This window comes from Anolis carolinensis, unplaced genomic scaffold, assembly GCF_035594765.1.
Source record: "Anolis carolinensis isolate JA03-04 unplaced genomic scaffold, rAnoCar3.1.pri scaffold_7, whole genome shotgun sequence".
NCBI classification, from domain to species: domain Eukaryota; kingdom Metazoa; phylum Chordata; class Lepidosauria; order Squamata; family Dactyloidae; genus Anolis; species Anolis carolinensis.
The window spans coordinates 38,261,284-38,280,678 of NW_026943818.1; the positions used below are offsets into that span (position 1 = coordinate 38,261,284).

General features: G+C 44.5%; 1 protein-coding gene across 3 annotated transcripts in view; it reads left to right on the plus strand.

Moving 5' to 3' along the window:
- arhgap45 (Rho GTPase activating protein 45) overlaps positions 1 to 16,012 on the plus strand; it is a 34,385-nt gene extending 18,373 nt beyond the window's left edge. For 2 of the 3 annotated variants that reach the window (XM_062960348.1, XM_062960346.1), the window contains exons 14-23: positions 4,199 to 4,296; positions 4,569 to 4,655; positions 5,499 to 5,591; positions 9,236 to 9,402; positions 9,500 to 9,688; positions 10,555 to 10,692; positions 10,800 to 11,020; positions 13,650 to 13,899; positions 14,194 to 14,254; positions 15,781 to 16,012. In XM_062960348.1, the coding sequence (XP_062816418.1) occupies positions 4,199 to 4,296; positions 4,569 to 4,655; positions 5,499 to 5,591; positions 9,236 to 9,402; positions 9,500 to 9,688; positions 10,555 to 10,692; positions 10,800 to 11,020; positions 13,650 to 13,899; positions 14,194 to 14,254; positions 15,781 to 16,007 (1,531 nt within the window). In that variant the 3' untranslated portion in view covers positions 16,008 to 16,012. The remainder of the gene's footprint in view (positions 1 to 4,198; positions 4,297 to 4,568; positions 4,656 to 5,498; positions 5,592 to 9,235; positions 9,403 to 9,499; positions 9,689 to 10,554; positions 10,693 to 10,799; positions 11,021 to 13,649; positions 13,900 to 14,193; positions 14,255 to 15,780) is intronic. The other variant, XM_062960347.1, reaches the window with a different exon arrangement.
- The last annotated feature ends 3,383 nt before the right edge of the window (positions 16,013 to 19,395 follow it).

Here is a 19,395-nt window from a genome sequence, read left to right on the forward strand (position 1 = left end):
GTTTCAGGATCTTGAGTTACAGTGCAGTCTTATTTGTATGAATACTTCTTAAACAACTTCTCTTCAAAGAGCAGTGATCTAACTATCACTTTAACAATCAAGCCGTGGATTGATATATATATATATATATTTATGAACAAATCCCTCTTGACTAAACTCCCGGTCAGCTTATATCCTCAGCCTTTCCCTGAATGACAATAAGCTGCCGTCTGCTTGTGTGAACAAGTCTCAATTTCCCAGCTTTTCTAAGCTGTCAAAGAGCAACCTTTCTTCAGCTGATTCAAACAGCCACTAACTTCTTCAAAAGTCGAACAGCAACTAACTTTTTAAAAGGGTTTTAAGCTTTAACTGCCAACTAAGAAACGCCCCCTTCTCCTCCAGAGAGAGGCTATGTTGCTATGGCAACCTGTTGTATACTGTTTCCAGCTGGCTTCTATGCGAGGCCTGCCTTCATTAATATATAACTCCTTCTTTTTTTTTTAACAAACAAATAAAATCATATTAATAATAATTTCTGTTAACTCATAACATCCTTACACCTTCCTTGCTTAGTTTCTCCATACCTCACAACCTCTGAGGATGTCTGCCATAGATGTGGGCAAAACATCAGGATAGAATACTTCTAGAACATGGCCATACAGCCCAGAAAACATACAACAACTCTCATTCATTTGACCTTGGGTTCCCACACATTTGCCAGCAATCCCAAGAGAACGTCAGGAACGGTGAACTCTTAAACTTAACCTTGTTTCTCTATCTAAGGGAGACTCCTCTGTATCACTACCAAAGCCACCTGGCAATTGTTGACTTTCTGTGCTCTGTGAAAGGTCACCCTTATCAGAAGCTTCTGGCAATTCTTCTTCACTGCTTGTCGGCGGCCTCTCTGACAATTCAGACTCAGTGTCAGCCTGTACAAACCCAAATCCCCCTTCGTCATCAGACTGAAGGACAACAACTCCCAGGACTCTGTGGAAATGAGCCGGTGGCGTCCAAGAGCGCACTCATTCTGCAGGATAGATCCACGCTTATTGCGACCATGTCGTAGAGTTTTCTTGGATAAAGAAGACCCCAAAAGATCATTATTTTGGATTGAAATCAACTCCAGCAATGAGTCAGTGGCGTCGAGAGCGCACTCATTCTGCAGGATAGATCCACGCTTACTGCAACCACGTCGTAGGGTTTTCTTGGATGAGGAACACCCCAAAAGATAATTATTTTGAATAGTTCCAAACTAGATTGAAATCAACTCCCAGGACTCCGTGGCATTGAGTTGGTGGCATCAAGAGCACACTCATTCTGCAGGATAGATCCACGATTATTGCGACCACGTCGTAGGGTTTTCTTGGATGAGGAACACCCCAAAAGATACTTATTTTGCATAGTTCCAATCTAGATTGAAATCAACTCCCAGGACTCCGTGGCAATGAGGCAATGGTGTCAATTATTATTATTATTTAATAGATAATTTAATAAATAATAAGTGCACTCATTCTGCAGGATAGATCCACGTTTATTGCGACCACGTCGTAGGGTTTTCTTGATGAGGAACACCCTAAAAGATTATTATTTTGGATAGTTCTAAACTAGATTGAAATCAACTCCCAGGACTCCGTAGCAATGAGTCGGCGGAGTCAAGAGCGCACTTATTCTGCAGGATAGATGCACGATTACTGCAACCACGTCATAGGATTTTCTTGGATGAGGAAGACCTCAAAAGATTATTATTTTGGATAGTTCCAAAACTGATTTGAAACCAACTCTCAGGACTTTGTAGCAATGAGCAATTATTATTATTATTATTATTATTATTATTATTATTATTATTATTAAATAATAGATAATTTAATAAATAATAATAAGTGCATTCATTCTGCAGGATAGAGGCACGCTTACTGCAACCACATCATAGGGTTTTCTTGGATGAGGAAGTCCCCGAAGTTTCATTTTGGATTGTTCCAAAATAGATTGAAATCAGCAGGTTATTCCTTCTCAAGCTGGGGATTTTGCACTCCTTTCGGCCTCTTTTTTTTTCCGATAGAGTTACGAGTTGGGTCGATACAGGGAATGCTGTGGATGTAGCATACCTGGATTTCAGTAAGGCCTTCGACAAAGTCCCCCACGACCTTCTGGCAAATAAACTAGTCAAATGTGGGCTAGACAAAACTACGGTGAGGTGGATCTGGAATTGGCTAAGCGAACGAACCCAAAGGGTGATTCTCACCAATGCGTCGTCTTCATCATGGAAAGAAGTGACAAGTGGAGTGCCACAAGCAGGGCTCCGTCCTGGGCCCGGTTCTGTTCAGGATCTTGATTAACGACTTAGACGAAGGGTCAGAAGGCACGATCATCAAGTTTGCAGACGACACAAAACTGGGAGGGAGAGCCAACACTCCAGAAGAAAGGAGCAGAATCCAAAACGATCTTGACAGACTAGAGAGATGATTGGCCGAAACTAACACAATGAAGTTCAACAGGGACAAATGCAAGAGACTTCACTTCGGCAGAAAAAATGGAAATCAAAGATACAGAATGGGGGACGAGGCCTGGATTGACAGCAGTGTGTGCGAAAAAGACCTTGGAGTCCTCGTGGGGAGGAAGATGAACATGAGCCAGGAATGTGATGCGGCAGCTAAAAAAGCCAACGGGATTCTGTCCTGCATCAAGAGGGGAAGAGCGTCTAGATCCAGGGAAGTCCTGCTCCCCCTCTTTCTATTCTGCCTTGGTCAGACCACACCTGGAATCACACTGCGTCCAATTCTGGGCACCACAGTTGAAGGGAGATGTTGACAAGCTGGAAAGCGTCCAGAGGAGGGCGACTAAAATGATGAAGGGTCTGGAGAACAAGCCCTATGAGGAGCGGCTGAAAGAGCTGGGCATGTTTAGCCTGCAGAAGAGAAGGCTGAGAGGAGACATGATGAGAGCCATGTACAAATATGTGAGGGGAAGTCATAGGGAGGAGGGAGGGAGCTTGTTTTCTGCTGCCCTGCAGACTAAGGACACAAGGGAACAAGGGCTTCAAAGGACAGGAAAGGAAGGAGATTCCGCCTGAACATCAGGAAGAACTTCCTCACTGTGAGAAGGGCTGTTCGACAGTGGAACTCTCTCCCCGGGGCCGTGGTGGAGGCTCCTTCCTTGGAGGCTTTTAAGCAGAGGCTGGATGGCCATCTGTCGGGGGTGCTTTGAATGCGATTTCCTGCTTCTTGGCAGAATGGGGTTGGACTGGATGGCCCATGAGGTCTCTTCCAACTCTACTATTCTATGATTCTATGATTCTCTCCAAAACTCCAACTTTCAGGACCCCATGGCATCAAAAGTGAGGGTCCAACTGCGATCGTTCTGCACTGTCAATGCTTCCAAGACAATGACGAAAGACCATGTCAAACGACAAATCCCAGGATTGTCAAGAAAGGATTAAATTGAGACACATTCACCTTCCGTCTCAATTTACCTTCTTCTCCGACGATCTGGCATCTGCACAGTCGCACAGAAATAAACACACACTTCCCAGCTGTTGGCTGAAGCCAGCGGCACTTGTCTTTATTGAAGTAATATACACTATTTACATAGCCTTGCCGGAGCGCAACATTTGAGCATCCGACTTGATTGAAGGCAGCGAGGGAAGCACCTTGGCTGTCGACAGGGAAACTACACACTGGGTTGTTGTATGTCTTTCGGGCTGTGTGGCCATGTTCCAGAAGTATTCTCTCCTGACGTTTCGCCCGCATCTATGGCAGGCATCCTCAGAGGTTGTGAGGTATGGAGAAACTAAGTAAGGAAAGGAAAGAATATATATCTGTGTAGAGTCCAGGGTGTGGCAAGAGTCCTTTGTCACTGGGAAGCCAGCATTAATGTTTTGGAACATGGCCACACAGCCCGAAAGACATACAACAACCCTGTGATCCCGGCCATGAAAGCCTTCGACAACACATTAAACTACACACTGTTTCCCTCTAGCAATAAATCTCTATGTAATTAACTCTTACACTACTGGAATGCTGGATTATTTGATGCGTTACAGTTTGCTTTAAACTGTAAGTGAAATTTCAAAACTACACAGCACAATCCTCCAACATGGATCCCATGGTACTGGTGCCAAAGGGCATCCTAAGGGGAGTGGAACGGAAAGAGGACTTCAACTCCCAGAATCCACAACCACATTGGTTTTTGAGATCTGTCTATGGCTCTTTCTCCGCAACAGGTCTCCGATCGGACGGACGCGGAAGGGCAGCTGCAGCGCCAGCGAATCCGCGCAAGGAAGTGGCACAGATGTGGGCGGCAAAGACGGGGAACGGCGAGGTGAGCCAACAACATTACACTTTGAAGCGCTCTTAAATGCAATTTCCAAGGCTAGCTTTTGGGTCCTGTCCTTGCCACCTTGGGACTTGACAATTGGGAGTTCCCATCATGGCGATTTGAGGTTGATGGGAGTTGTTGGCTGGAAGCGAGTGGCTGTTGATTCCAGCCTCTGCAAAGGCGCCCGGCATCAGCTTAGGAGGGGGAAATGTGGCTTCCCAGAGTGCTGGGAGTTATAGTTTCCTAATCACAACACTTCTGCTTGGCCTCCCCAGGCGGACGGGGCCACCAGGTGCACAAATCCTGGCCGACGGTCATTGCGGAGACCAAGGATCACCCAGAGTCCAATACCAGTAGCTCAGGTAGACACTAGACATGTCCAAAAAATCGTTTTGAATCGTATATCGGATTTATTTCGGATTGTTCTCGCTTTTTGATACGCATTCCGAGACATTGTCTCAAAGCGCAACCAGCAATGTAATTCAAACCATTGTTGGCCCATTCTCTAATTGTCTCTTAATGGTTCGTTAATTTTTTTCCTCCAAAAAAATTTGATTTCCAGTGTCCTTGCTTACAAATATAGCAAGGGAATTTCTAGTTTTCAAAGTATCTTTGTAATCCTTGCCAGGGCATTGCTTGGCGTGGTGGTCACTGGTCCATTTCTAATTGAAGGCTTGTGGGATCACATAGCCAGAGACACCACTGATTTCCAGTGTCATTCTTGCTTACAAATATAGCAAGAGAATTTCTAGTTTTCAAAGTATCTTTGCACAACTTGCAAGGGCATTGCAAATTTGATGAGGATAGCTCAGGAAATGAGGGTGGGAGAGCCCTGTAAAAGTGTCCCCCCCCCCCTCCCCGGGATTCCTTTTTTTTTGTGATTGCGCATGTGCGTCTTCCATTTTAGAAACATTTAGAATCATTACGAATTTTCGGAAATATCCGAAATTTTTGGGTGAAAAAATCGTAAATACTTTCTATATCGAAGCGCCAGCGCCCCCACTTTTGAAACGAGAATGGAAACATTTTTTTCATCGATTGGACATGCCTAGTAGACACAGTCCACTCGAATCCTGTTGTCTCCGAAATAATTTACTGCAACTTGATGCTACTTTATTGCTGTGTGATCTGAAATGTTATCCTTTTGAACCTCGTCCCCACCAAGATTATATCTGACTCAACTCTGGGGTTCCTTTCTTGGGCAGGCGAGTTTCCGGCCAAGTTCCCAGCGATGCCTTCGAACGGATCCTTCTCTCCCAGCGAAGAGTCGGACGGAAACTCCCCGTCGTTCGAGCAAAGTGAGTATGGCGGACACCATCCGTCGGGGGTATTTTTATTTTATTTATCATGTCAGAAGCTCCCTGCTTGAGGGGTGATGGCACAATCGTCAGCATAGATCATCTGTTCTTAAAAGGTAGGATAGCATGCGTAAAAATGAGCATACTACCAAAAATGATATTCTTATTCCAGAATCTCCCGATAATCAGAAATCAGAAGATACTAAAAGATTGGAACAGGGACATAATGGAATTTATCTGGCAAAAAAAGAAACCGAGAATAAAATTGAAATACATGATTGATGAAAAAAACAGGGGATTAGCCACCCCAGATTTAAAACTATATTTGGAAGCATCAGCTCTAATGTGGATAAGAGAATGGATAAAACTAGAAAATAACAAAATTCTAAATTTGGAAGGAATAGATCTAAGATTGGGATGGCATGCATACCTATGGTATGGAAAAACAAAAACAGAGAAAAATTTTAATAACCATTTCATACGTTCAGCAATTTTCAAAATTTGGGGGAAATATAAAAAGAAACTACAGTAGAGTCTCACTTATCCAACGTTCTGGATTATCCAACGCATTTTTGTAGTCAATGATTTCAAAACACCATGATATTTTGGTGCTAAATTTATAAATACAGTAATTACTACATAGCATTACTGCGTATTGAACTACTTTTTCTGTCAAATTTGTTGTATAACATGATGCTTGGATGTTTAATTTGTAAAATCATAACCTAATTTGATGTTTAATATTATTTATTTATTTACATCATTTATATTCCGCCCTTCTCACCCCGAAGGGGACTCAGGGCGGATCACATTACACATATTAGGCAAACATTCAATGCCTTTTTAACACAGGACAAAGACAAACAAACATAGCTCCAAGCGGGCCTCGAACTTATGACCTCCTGGTCAGTGACTCATTGCTCTCCTGTCTGCGCCACAGCCCCGGGCCAAATAGGCTTTTCCTTAATCCTTAATCCCTCCTTATTATCCAACATATTCACTTATCCAACATTCTGCCGGCCCATTTATGTTGGATAACTGAGACTCTACTGTATATGGAAAAACACCATTATGGGTATCCCCCCGGAAGCCTCGCAGAGAAGGCTCCTGGGGTGGTATAATTAAGTATGGCAGATAAAAGAACATTTTAAAATAGACAAACAATTAGGATTTGAGGAGCAAAATATATTTTGGGGGAAAATAATGCAAACAGACAGAAAAATAATAACAAAAATTTATAAAAAATCAATAGAATGGGAAACAGAAAAAGAGGAGGAAAAAACATATATGATTAGATGGAATGAGAATATAGGTAGGAAGATCAGGAAAGAAGAATGGGAAGAAATATGGAGGAAAAAAACTAAACTATAGTTATGCAATAGACTTAAAGGAGAACTGGATCAAAATGGCCTATAGATGGCATATGACGCCACAAAAACTAGGGAAATGTTACAAAAATGTGAAAAGTAATTGTTAGAAATGTGAGAAAAGAGAAGGCACCTACTACCATATGTGGTGGGGATGTGAGAAAGCAAAAACCTATTGGAGGAAAATTAGGGGAGACATTAAAAGTTGTTAGAGGTAAAACTACCAATGAAACCGGAATTATGGTTATTAGGGATTCGTGAAGAAAAACAAGACAAACTCTTGTTTTTATTAACGACGGCAGCAAGGATATGCTATGCGAGGGTGTGGAAAAAAACTGAAATCCCTAAAGAAGATTGGTTGAAAAAAATAAGAATATAAAAAATATGGACAGGCTTACCTTCCTATTATCAAAAAGCAAGGGAAATCCGATAAAGGAAACAGACTGGGTCAGTGTAACAAAATATTTAGAAGAAAATTTTAAAAAATAAGAAAAAAATACAGGATATAGACAGAATGAATAAACAAATAAAAAAATAGAATAACAATGAAGACAAAGAAAGACAGGTCCATTAAAAATTAATAGTGGAAATAACAGAAAGTAGAGAATGAGAGGGAACCCCCACTGGGAACAGAAGGAGGACAAGGAAAAAGAGTTTCAGAGAAAAGATGAAAAAAGAATAAAGAAGGAAAAGGAAGAAAACCTCCATGATGATGCTTGGAAGTCAAAATATTTTATCACCCTTTTGTTTTGTTTTTTGTTTTTCTTCTTCTTCTTCTTTTCCTACTGTCTTCCTTCCCTCTTTCTCTTATTCAGATCTCTCTCTTCTTATTCGTATTTTAATATAATGGAAAACTTCAATAAAGATTATCTTAGAGATGAAAAGCACGCTGTGAGGTTCTCTTCTCCCAGTTGTGCTGTGGTCCGTCTTCCAAAGAAAAGCACCAAGACACACGCGGGTAGATTCCAACAAGTTTTTATTGTACCAAATGCCAGAACCTTCCTTTGTCCCACATATATAGGGACTCCCGCATACCAGAGGGTAATTGATGTTTTATGGCCGGCCTGCTTTATGGCTAGCATCTGTTCCATGTCAGCCAAACAGAGATGTCAAGGATTGGAGATCATGACACACGCATCTGCAATTTAGATGGATTAGGGATCATCTGGTTTCCCCTGTAATAGGCAATAAGAGCACCTCAAGCTTCGGAGAGCTTCTGTTCAACCATTTCAAAGCTCTCTGCTTGAGCAGTGATGGCACGATTGTCAGCATAGATGAAACTCTCTGTCCCTTCTGGAAGTGGTTGGTCAATTGTGTAAATGTCCAACATTAATGGAGCAAGCACACTTCCCTTGCTGCAAGGCAGGGATTCTTGCCCTTCTTGCTATGGGTATCTTGACCATGCTTCCCAGTGAAGTTCCACCTTGCTCTCAACACACACCACTGAGGCAGATTTGGTATAAACAGTTTATTGATAAAAAGATAGCAAAGGTAAAAAAAATGCAGCAATAAAAATAGAATCCAAAGCCCCAGAAAACTGCAAGGAAATCCCTAAATATCAAGGCTTAAAATATGGACATGATCTTCAAGGCAAAATCCAAGATACATGGTACGAACAGGAAGAGGAAGGCAAAATACTTCCCCAAAGACACAGGCAAGACATGAATGAAACTTGAGGCTTGAAACAGGAACAAAACAGGAGCTAAAAGCAATGTTGCTTGATCTGAGATTCTACCCCCAACACTTTCTCTAGTTGCCCATTCTTGCAAGACATGAACGCATTTCTCTGACCTTGAGCACCCTGCCTCCTGGGCAGAATTCTCAGAGAAGGTTTCTCAGGAGCAATCTATTATCTCTACTTGCCGCTATCTGAAAATGAAACACCTGGCGATTGTTGACTTTCCACATCCCTTTCTCTATTTGCCCATTCTTGCAAGACATGAACGCATTTCTCCGACCTTGAGCACCCTGCCTCCTGGACAGAATTCTCAGAGAAGGTTTCTCAGGAGCAATCTATTATCTCTACTTACTGCTATCTGAAAATGAAACACCTGGCGATTGTTGACTTTCCACATCCCTTTCTGAAAGCTGTGAATATCTCATACTCATGTCAGGGTCAGGCTGATCTGTATCCTTTGCTATGTCATTCTGGTTTCCTGCCTGTGGAAAACTCGGGAGTCTCATTCTCAGACTGCAAAACCCCAAATCCTCCTTCATCATCAGGCTAAGCCACAACAGGAAGGATGCGAATATTACTCTCTCTTCCTCCTTTTCCAGGCATCCAGGAGATGAGCCCCGGGGTGATCTCCGCAGCCACCGGCCCCTTCCGCCATGTCGGCTTGTCCAAAGCGGCCCAGACGCACCGGCTGCGGAAGCTCCGCACTCCCTCCAAGTGCCGCGAGTGCAACAGCTACGTCTACTTCCAAGGCGCTGAATGCGAGGAGGTACGGGAGGACGTCCTAGTCCTTCCATCTGAACCAAATTCAACCTGGAGACGCGGATTCCAATCCAGACTGATTTCTCCCTCTCCTTTCTCTGCAGTGTTACTTGGCCTGCCACAAAAAGTGCTTGGAGACGCTGGCCATCCAGTGCGGCCACAAGAAGCTCCGGGGCAAGCTCCAGCTCTTTGGCCAGGACTTCCTGCAGGCCTCCGGATCCAGCTCCGACGGCATTCCCTTCATCGTCCAAAAGTGCATCTTGGAGATCGAAAAGCGGGCCACCAGGACCAAGGTGAGAACGAGGATTCGGCTCCGTTGCCGATGAATCACAAAATCCTCAAACCCATCTGATGCAACCACCAAAGACTCAGAGAGGAGACCTTTTACTTTTTTTCTTTCTTCTTCTTATTCACTTTAGATGGTAGCGTATGGTTTATAATATATGCGACAGAGGCTTAGATGTTGGAAGAACAATAACAAGTTTATTCAGACAAAGAGCTTAGTGGTTACAATGTTGTGTCTCACTTGGAGGTATTTTTATTAACAGTTACAATACTAGAATGAGATGAGTCAAACTCTCTGAAGTGTCACTTCTTTTACTTAAAGTAGTTAGAACTGCTTTCTCTGCTACTTGTAAACCGCAGTCATCCCTGTGATATACGATCAGATTCTCTGTTCCTTACCAGGACACAGACTACATTAAATAAGTCACCAAACTTATTTTAAACCCACTCAAAATGAACAATTGAGTCTCCTTGATCCCCTCAACCTAGGATCAATCTTCCCTGTGCCTCATCAGAGCACAGACTGACTCTTTTTTAAACTCTGCACTTCTTCAACAAAACGGTAGTTGGCTCCGCCTACTTCTCCATGGCAACCAGCCATGTGCTGAGTGCTGAGATGCGATAACTGTAATACTCACCCTTTTAAAACACAAACACACAATTAAACATAACATCTGTAAACCAAAAATTCGTACTTCATTACACCATCTAACCCTAAGCAGGAGAGTAGGATGTGACACTAGACTCCAATTGATGCAGATGAGAATAAAATTGGCCTTTTGAGCTGCCACACACTGTTGACGCTGTTGGCGAAGTCTCTGAGCAATTGTGCTGGGCGGTGCTCATCCAAATCCGTGTTTCCTCCCCTTTGTAGGGTATCTATCGCGTCAACGGGGTGAAAACCCGAGTGGAGAAGCTCTGCCAGGCCTTTGAGAACGGGAAAGAGCTGGTGGAGCTGTCCCAGGCTTCTCCGCACGACATCAGCAACGTCCTGAAGCTCTACCTGCGGCAGGTAAGAGGTCGAGTGGAAGGCAGGGAGGCATCGCCCTCTCCAATATCCAGAGAAGGCAGAAAAAGGCCTTGCGAAGCCACTACTGCCGTTCCTTCCTTGCCTTCCAGCTGCCGGAGCCCATCCTGCCCTTCCGGATGTACAACGCCCTGATGGGGTTGGCCAAGGAGAGCCTCCAAGGTGGGAAAAGCGCGGCCGAAATGGCCGACAAGGGGCCGGAGACTGACCCGGCCGTGTTGGCGCTGGTGACCAAGTTGCGGGAGCTGCTCAGCAAGGAGCTGCCTGCCGAGAACCGGGCCACCTTGCGCTTCCTCGTCCAGCACTTGCGCAGGTGAGCGATCCCAGAACCCATTCGACCTCCTCCCCTAAAGCTGCTTCTTCCAGCACGCTGACCTTTTCCACAGATATAGAACAGGGTTGAGAGGACCATAGTTTTATGAACAAGCCCCTTGATCTCCCTATGGTTGTCCTGATGCTCAAATACTCTCTGCTTCATTTGGAACAATGCTGTGCTCACAGAGCTCAAACACTGCTTCATTCGGGAAAATGCTCTTCTCGCAGAGCTCAAACACTGCTTCATTTGGGGAATGCTGCACTCGCAGCACTCAAACACTGCTTCATTTGGGAAAATGCTGTGCTCGCAGAGCTCAAACACTGCTTCATTCGGGAAAATGCTCCGCTCGCAGAGCTCAAACACTGCTTCATTCAAGAAAATACTCCACTCGCAGAGCTCAAACACTGCTTCATTCGGGAAAATGCTGCGCTCGCAGAGTTCAAACACTGCTTCATTCAGGAAAATGCTCCGCTCGCAGAGCTCAAACACTGCTTCATTCGGGAAAATGCTCCGCTCGCAGAGCTCAAACACTGCTTCATTCAAGAAAATACTCCGCTCGCAGAGCTCAAACACTGCTTCATTCGGGAAAATGCTGCGCTTGCAGAGTTCAAACACGGCTTCATTCAGGAAAATGCTCCGCTCGCAGAGCTCAAACACTGCTTCATTCGGGAAAATGCTGCGCTTGCAGAACTCAGGCAGTGCCGTATCAGAGCAGAATTCAAAACGATCTTGACAGACTAGAGAGATGGGCCGAAACTAACAAAATGAAGTTCAACAGGGACAAATGCAAGAGACTTCACTTCGGCAGAAAAAATGGAAATCAAAGATACAGAATGGGGGACGAGGCCTGGCTTGACAGCAGTGTGTGCGAAAAAGACCTTGGAGTCCTTGTGGACAACAAGTTAAACATGAGCCAACAATGTGATGCGGCAGCTAAAAAAGCCAACGGGATTCTGTCCTGCATCAAGAGGGGAATAGCGTCTAGATCCAGGGAAGTCCTGCTCCCCCTCTTTCTATTCTGCCTTGGTCAGACCACGTTACCTGGAATCACACTGCGTCCAATTCTGGGCACCACAGTTGAAGGGAGATGTTGACTCTAAGCTGGAAAGCGTCCAGAGGAGGGCGACTAAAATGATTAAGGGTCTGGAGAACAAGCCCTATGAGGAGCGGCTTAAAGAGCTGGGCATGTTTAGCCTGCAGAAGAGAAGGCTGAGAGGAGACATGAGAGCCATGTACAAATACGTGAGGGGAAGTCATAGGGAGGAGGGAGGGAGCTTGTTTTCTGCTGCCCTGGAGACTAGGACGCAAGGGAACAAGGGCTTCAAACTACAGGAAAAGAGATTCCACCTGAACATCAGGAAGAACTTCCTCACGGTGAGAAGGGCTGTTCGGCAGTGGAACTCTCTCCCCAGGGCCATGGTGGAGGCTCCTTCTTTGGAGGCTTTTAAGCAGAGGCTGGATGGCCATCTGTCGGGGCTGCTTTGAATGCGATTTCCTGCTTCTTGGCAGGGGGTTGGACTGGATGGCCTCTTCCAACTCTACTATTCTATGATTCTATGATTCCAGGCTGGTTGTCTTTGCTTCCTCCAGCACGCTGGCATTTGTCCACCCGTCTTCCCAAGAGATTTGCAGGATTTTTCAGAGGCAACGCTGATGGAATCATTCCAGGAGTTGTGTGATGTCTGTAGACAGTCCATGTCCCACAGGTGTAGAACAAGATTGGGAGGACCATAGCTTTATAAACAAGCCCCTTGGTCTCCCGACGGATGTTCCAATGCTCAAACACTCTCTGCCTCGTTCGGAAGAATGCTGCGCTCGCAGAGCTCAGGCATTCTCTGCTTCATTTGGAAGAATGCTGCGCTCACAGAGCTCAGGCACTCTGCTCCATTCGGGAAAATGCTGCACTTGCAGAGCTCAGGCATTCTCTGCTTCATTTGGAAGAATGCTGCGCTCACAGAGCTCAGGCACTCTGCTCCATTCGGGAAAATGCTGCACTTGCAGAGCTCAGGCATTCTCTGCTTCATTTGGAAGAATGCTGCGCTCACAGAGCTCAGGCACTCTGCTCCATTCGGGAAAATGCTGCACTTGCAGAGCTCAGGCATTCTCTGCTTCATTTGGAAGAATCCTGCGCTTGCAAAGCTCAGGCGGTGATGTATTTCAGCATCAATGTTGACTTTTGTGGAGAGGAGGCTGCCGAGGGAGCGGAAATGGTCAATATTTTCTAACGTTACACCATTAAGCTGTATTTCTTGCATTGTTGGTGCTTGCTGGAAGAGCGCTTTAGTTGTCTCAATGTTTAGTGAGAGGCCGAGCTTCTTGTATGCTTCTGCAAAAGTGCTTGTAGGTCTTCTTCTGAATGTGCACAGATTACGTTATCATCAGCATATTGGAATTCTATAACAGATGTAGTGACCTTGGTTTTGGCTTTGAGTCTGCTGAGGTTATATAGCTTGCCATATGTTCAGAGGGGTGTGTAGGTCCTCTTCTGAATGTGCACAAATTACATTATCATCGGCATACTGGAGTTCTATAATAGAGGTTGCTGTGACCTTGATTTGGCTTTCGGTCTGCTGAGGTTATATGGCTTGCCATCTGACGAATAGATCTCCACTTCCTCGTTCCCCAGGATCGTGGCTGCCGAGGGCGAGAACAAGATGACCCCCGGCAACCTGGGCATCGTCTTCGGCCCCACCTTGATGCGCCCCCGGCCCACCGAGGCCACCATTTCCCTCTCCTCCTTGGTGGACTATCCCCACCAGGCCCGCATCATCGAGGCCTTCATCATCTTCTACCCCGATATCTTCGAGACGCCCCAGACACTTGTCGTTGGCTTGGAAGAGGAAGAAGAGGAAGACGAGGAAGTGACCACGAACCAGGTGCTTTTATAGGCTTTGGGGTGTCAAATCCTATTATTGAGGTCTTAAAGGCTGTCCAGCCCAACCCCGTTCGACCAAGCAGGGATACACAACCAAACCCTTCCTGACAGATGAAACCTCCAGAGTAGGAGACCCCCAAAAACAGTTTTTAGGTTCTTCTGACTGTGGAAGTGGGATCTCTTTTCCTGCCGATGGCTCCATGGGGACACAGAAGGCAAGCTTTCCCTCTCCTCAATGGGATTATCTTTTCAAATATTCAGCCTTAGCCTCACACATTTTGTCTCCCTCTTCCAGGATGATGAGACCGCATATCTTGTGCCGACACCGGACCCGGATGAGGCCGCACTTCACGAAGGTGAGCTAGAACCGTGCCTTTGTCCAGATCCTCTGCCTTTCCACTCTCTGCGTTCTTACGCTGCACTCGCGGAGCTCAGGCATCTCTGCTTTATTTGGAAGAATGCTGCGCTCGCAGAGCTCAGGCATCTCTGCTTTATTTGGAAGAATGCTGCGCTCGCAGAGCTCAGGCACTACTTTATTTGGAATGCTGAGCTCGCAGAGCTCAGGCACCTCTGCTTTATTTGGAAGAATGCTGCACTCGCAGAGCTCAGGCACCTCTGCTTTATTTGGAAGAATGCTGCACTCGCAGAGCTCAGGCACCTCTGCTTTATTTGGGAATGCTGCACTCACAGAGCTCAGGCATTTCTGCTTTATTTCTCCACAACTACTTTTCCTCTTTCTCCCTTCCCAGTTAGCCCCTTATTACTAGCTCTTCCTTCCAAACTTTTATTTATTTCATGTCAAAAGCATTGCATAAATAGATAAGGCACGAGGTTGCTGAGAGCTCTCCGGAGCACTCTCAACCACCGCCTGTCTCGTCTTCCTCGCAGCATAAGGATGGAGCGAGTGTCCCCATCCTTATGCCGGGAGGACACCTCAAGGAGGGCACGAGGTTGCTGAGATCCCTCCGGAGCACTATCAGCCACCGCCTGTCTTGTCTTCCTCGCAGCATAAGGATGGAGCGAGTGTCCTCATCCTTACGCCGGGAGGACACCTCAAGGAAGGCACGAGGTTGCTGAGAGCCCTCCAGAGCCCTCTCAACCACCGCCTGTCTCGTCTTCCTCACAGCATAAGGATAGAGCGAGTGTCCCCATCCTTATGCCGGGAGGACACCTCAAGGAAGGCACGAGGTTGCTGAGAGCCCTCCAGAGCCCTCTCAACCACCGCCTGTCTCGTCTTCCTCACAGCATAAGGATAGAGCGAGTGTCCCCATCCTTATGCCAGGAGGACACCTCAAGGAAGGCACGAGGTTGCTGAGAGCCCTCCAGAACACTCTTAGCCACCGCATAACTTTTCCTCCTCCTGGCATAATAATGGTACAAGCGGCCTCACACTTATGTCGGGAGGACAGCTCAAGAAAGGCATGAGGTTGCTGAGAGCTATCCGGAGCACTCAGCCACCGAATGACTTTTCCTCCTCCCGGCATAATAATGGTACAAGCGGCCTCACCCTTATGTCGGGAGGACACCTCAAGGAAAGCACGAGGTTACTGAGAGCCCTCCAGAGCACTCTTAGCCACCGCATAACTTTTCCTCCTCCTGGCATAAGGATGGTACGGGCGGCCTCGTCCTTATGTTGGGAGGACAGCTCAAGAAAGGCACGAGGTTGCTGAGAGCTATCCGGAGCACTCAGCCACCGAATGACTTTTCCTCCTCCCGGAATAATAATGGTACAAGCGGCCTCACCCTTATGTCGGGAGGACACCTCAAGGAAGGCCCGAGGTTGCTGAGAGCCCTCCGGAGCACTCTCAGCCACCGCATGTCTCGCCCTCCTCCCAGCTCGCATCTGATCCCAAGACGACCCTTCTTTGTTTCCCTTGTGCAGAATCGAGCGCTCGCTTCATCGACTCGGATTCAGACGAGGACGATGGCGCCGAGGGAGTCTTGCCGGCCCGCGGAGCTCGGCGCAGCAAGTCCAGCGCCGACGAGGAAACGCCGTCTGCCGATGAGGAAGGCGCTCGGAGCCATTCGGAGCCCGAGGACGTCTCGGCGCCGCAGGGAAAAGATGTGGAGGACGATGCCGTCTTTGGGAGAGACGAGACACTCGGCTAGTATCCCCTTCACCGTATTCTTGCATTGGGTATTTTTAAAATAATGTTGTGCATGAAACCATCAAAATACATACATATATATATATATATATATATATATATATATATATAGGCTCAATGAAAGGAGCTAATCTTTGAGGAGCTTAGTTTGGAACGGTACTCAGCGCTGCGTTTCCGATTTGCAAAGGAGTGTGTGCGCAAAACTCATTATTTTTTAATGACGTGTATATATGTTAATCACTTTTTACGCTATCACGTTGGAGAAGACATCTGTAGTAAGAGCTGTTTGGAAATAAAAGTCAATACCTTATTATTATTATTATTAGGGTTTGAATCCTTATGCAGTCATCATCACCGTATTATTATTATTATTACTGACACAAAGATAGAGTATGACAAATGAGACATATTATTATTATCATTAGAGTTTGAATCCTCATACTATTATTATTATGATTAGGGTTTGAATCCTTACACAGTCATCATCATCATCATATTATTATTATTATTGACACAAAGACAGTTTGACACAGCAAATGAGACTATTATTATTATTATTATTATTATTATTATTATTATTATTATTAGGGTTTGAATTCTTATGCAGTCATCATCACCGTATTATTATTATTGACACAAAGACAGTTTGACACAGCAAATGAGACAATTATTATTATTATTATTATTATTATTATTATTATTATTAGGGTTTGAATTCTTATGCAGTCATCATCACCGTATTATTATTATTGACACAAAGACAGTTTGACACAGCAAATGAGACAATTATTATTATTATTATTATTAGGGTTTGAATCCTTATGCAGTCATCATCACCGTATTATTATTATTGACACAAAGACAGTTTGACACAGCAAATGAGACAATTATTATTATTATTATTATTAGGGTTTGAATCCTTATGCAGTCATCATCACCGTATTATTATTATTGACACAAAGACAGTTTGACACAGCAAATGAGACAATTATTATTATTATTATTATTATTAGGGTTTGAATCCTTATGCAGTCATCATCACCGTATTATTATTACTGACACAAAGACAGAGTATGACACTGCAAATGAGACTTATTATTATTATTATTATTATTATTATTATTAGGGTTTGAATCCTCATCATATTATTATTGTTATTATTATTATTAGGGTTTGAATGCTTATGCAGTCATCATCACCGTATTATTATTACTGACACAAAGACAGAGTATGACACTGCAAATGAGACATATTATTATTATTATTATTATTATTATTATTAGGGTTTGAATCCTCATCATATTATTATTGTTATTATTATTATTAGGGTTTGAATGCTTATGCAGTCATCATCACCGTATTATTATTACTGACACAAAGACAGAGTATGACACTGCAAATGAGACATATTATTATTATTATTATTATTATTATTATTATTAGGGTTTGAATCCTCATCATATTATTATTGTTATTATTATTATTAGGGTTTGAATCCTTATGCAGTCATCATCACCTTATTATTTATTATTATTATTATCATCATTAGGGTTTGAATCCCCATATTATTATTATCATCATCATCATCATCATCATCTAGCTGGGGACCCGGCATTGTTTCTTTTGGGGTTTTAGGTCATATCGGTTTGGTAATTTGTGACTCTCATTAGAAAGAAGCATCTTTCTTGTTTTTTCTTTATGAATGCTCCCATTAGAAAATACATAAGGACATGGGTGAACTACAGCTCCCAAATGCCAAAGACAATCACTCCGAAATCACTCTGTAGGCTAAGTTTGGTCCAGGTCCGTCATTCGTGGGGGTCACAGTGGTCTCTGGAAGTGAGTGAAGGTACTGCAAATCCCATCATCCATGGTCCATCCTCCCCCAAACCTTCCATTACATTTATTATTATTATTATTATTGACACAACGACGTTGTATGACACAGCAAACAAGATAGATATGCTGGGTTTCGTTTCACAAAACCCCAAGTCGAACACTTCCCAAGTGTCTAGGACTGTGTGATGTATTTTCGGATGATGCTGCAGATCCCAGTAGGGTGGCCTTTTGCAGTTGGCAGATCGTGATTTTGTCCATGTCTATTGTTTCCAAATGCCGGCTGAGATCTTTTGGCACGGCACCCAGTGTGCCCATCACCACCGGGACCACCTGCACTGGTTTCTGCCAGAGTCTTTGCAGTTCAATCTTGAGGTCCTGATAGCGGCTGAGTTTTTCCTGTTGTTTTTCATCAATGCGACTGTCACCTGGGATGGCAACATCAATGATCCAAACCTTGTTCTTTTCCACAACTGTGATGTCTGGTGTGTTGTGTTCCAGAACTTTGTCAGTCTGGATTCGGAAGTCCCACAGTATCTTTGCGTGCTCATTTTCCAAGACTTTTGCAGGTTTGTGATCCCACCAGTTCTTTGCTGCTGGGAGGTGGTACTTGAGGCATAAGTTCCAATGAATCATTTGGGCCACATAGTTGTGCCTCTGTTTGTAGTCTGTCTGTGCAATTTTCTTACAGCAGCTGAGGATATGATCCATGGTTTCATCGGTTTCCTTGCACAGTCTGCATTTTGGGTTATCAGCTGATTTTTCGATCTTGGCCTGAATGGCCTTTGTCCTGATGTCTTGCTCCTGGGCTGCAAGGATCAGGCCTTCTGTCTCCTTCTTCAGGGTCCCATTCGTGAGCCAGAGCCAGGTCTTCTCCTTATCAGCTTTTCCTTCAATTTTGTCAAGGAACTTTCCATGCAATGTTTTGTTGTGCCAGCTGTCAGCTCTAGTTTGTAGTGCGGTTTTCTTGTACTGGTTCTTTGTCTGCTGTGCTTTGAGGAGTTTCTGATTTTTGACTTCAATCAAAGCAGGTTCTTCACTTTGCTTTACATATTCTGCCAGGGCATGTTCTTCTTCTTTGACTGCTTGTTTGACTTGTAGGAGTCCTCTGCCCCCTGATCTTCTAGGCAGATATTATTATTATTATTATTATTATTATTATTATTATTATTATTATTATTATTATTATTATATTGGGACCCTCCCTTGCCTTCCATCATCACCATCATTGGTACCCTCCGTTGCCTTCCATTATTATTATTTATTATTATTATTATTGTGTCACCTAAATATGCAGAGACCCCCAGACAAGAGAGGACTTAGAATCACAGAGCGAGAAGGGACCCCCAGGGGCCATCTAGTCCACCCTCCCTGCCCCACAGGGACCTAAACCCAAAGCCTGAAAGATTCCTCGGGAAAATATTATTTTAAAAACCCCAAAATGGAGAGTCGGTCTTTCCTTTTGCAGCTCTTTCCATCATGAAGTCGCTCCCAATCTCCGCCGGACTCTCAAACATCGAGGAACCCGCCACACAAAGGATCCCCGGACAGAA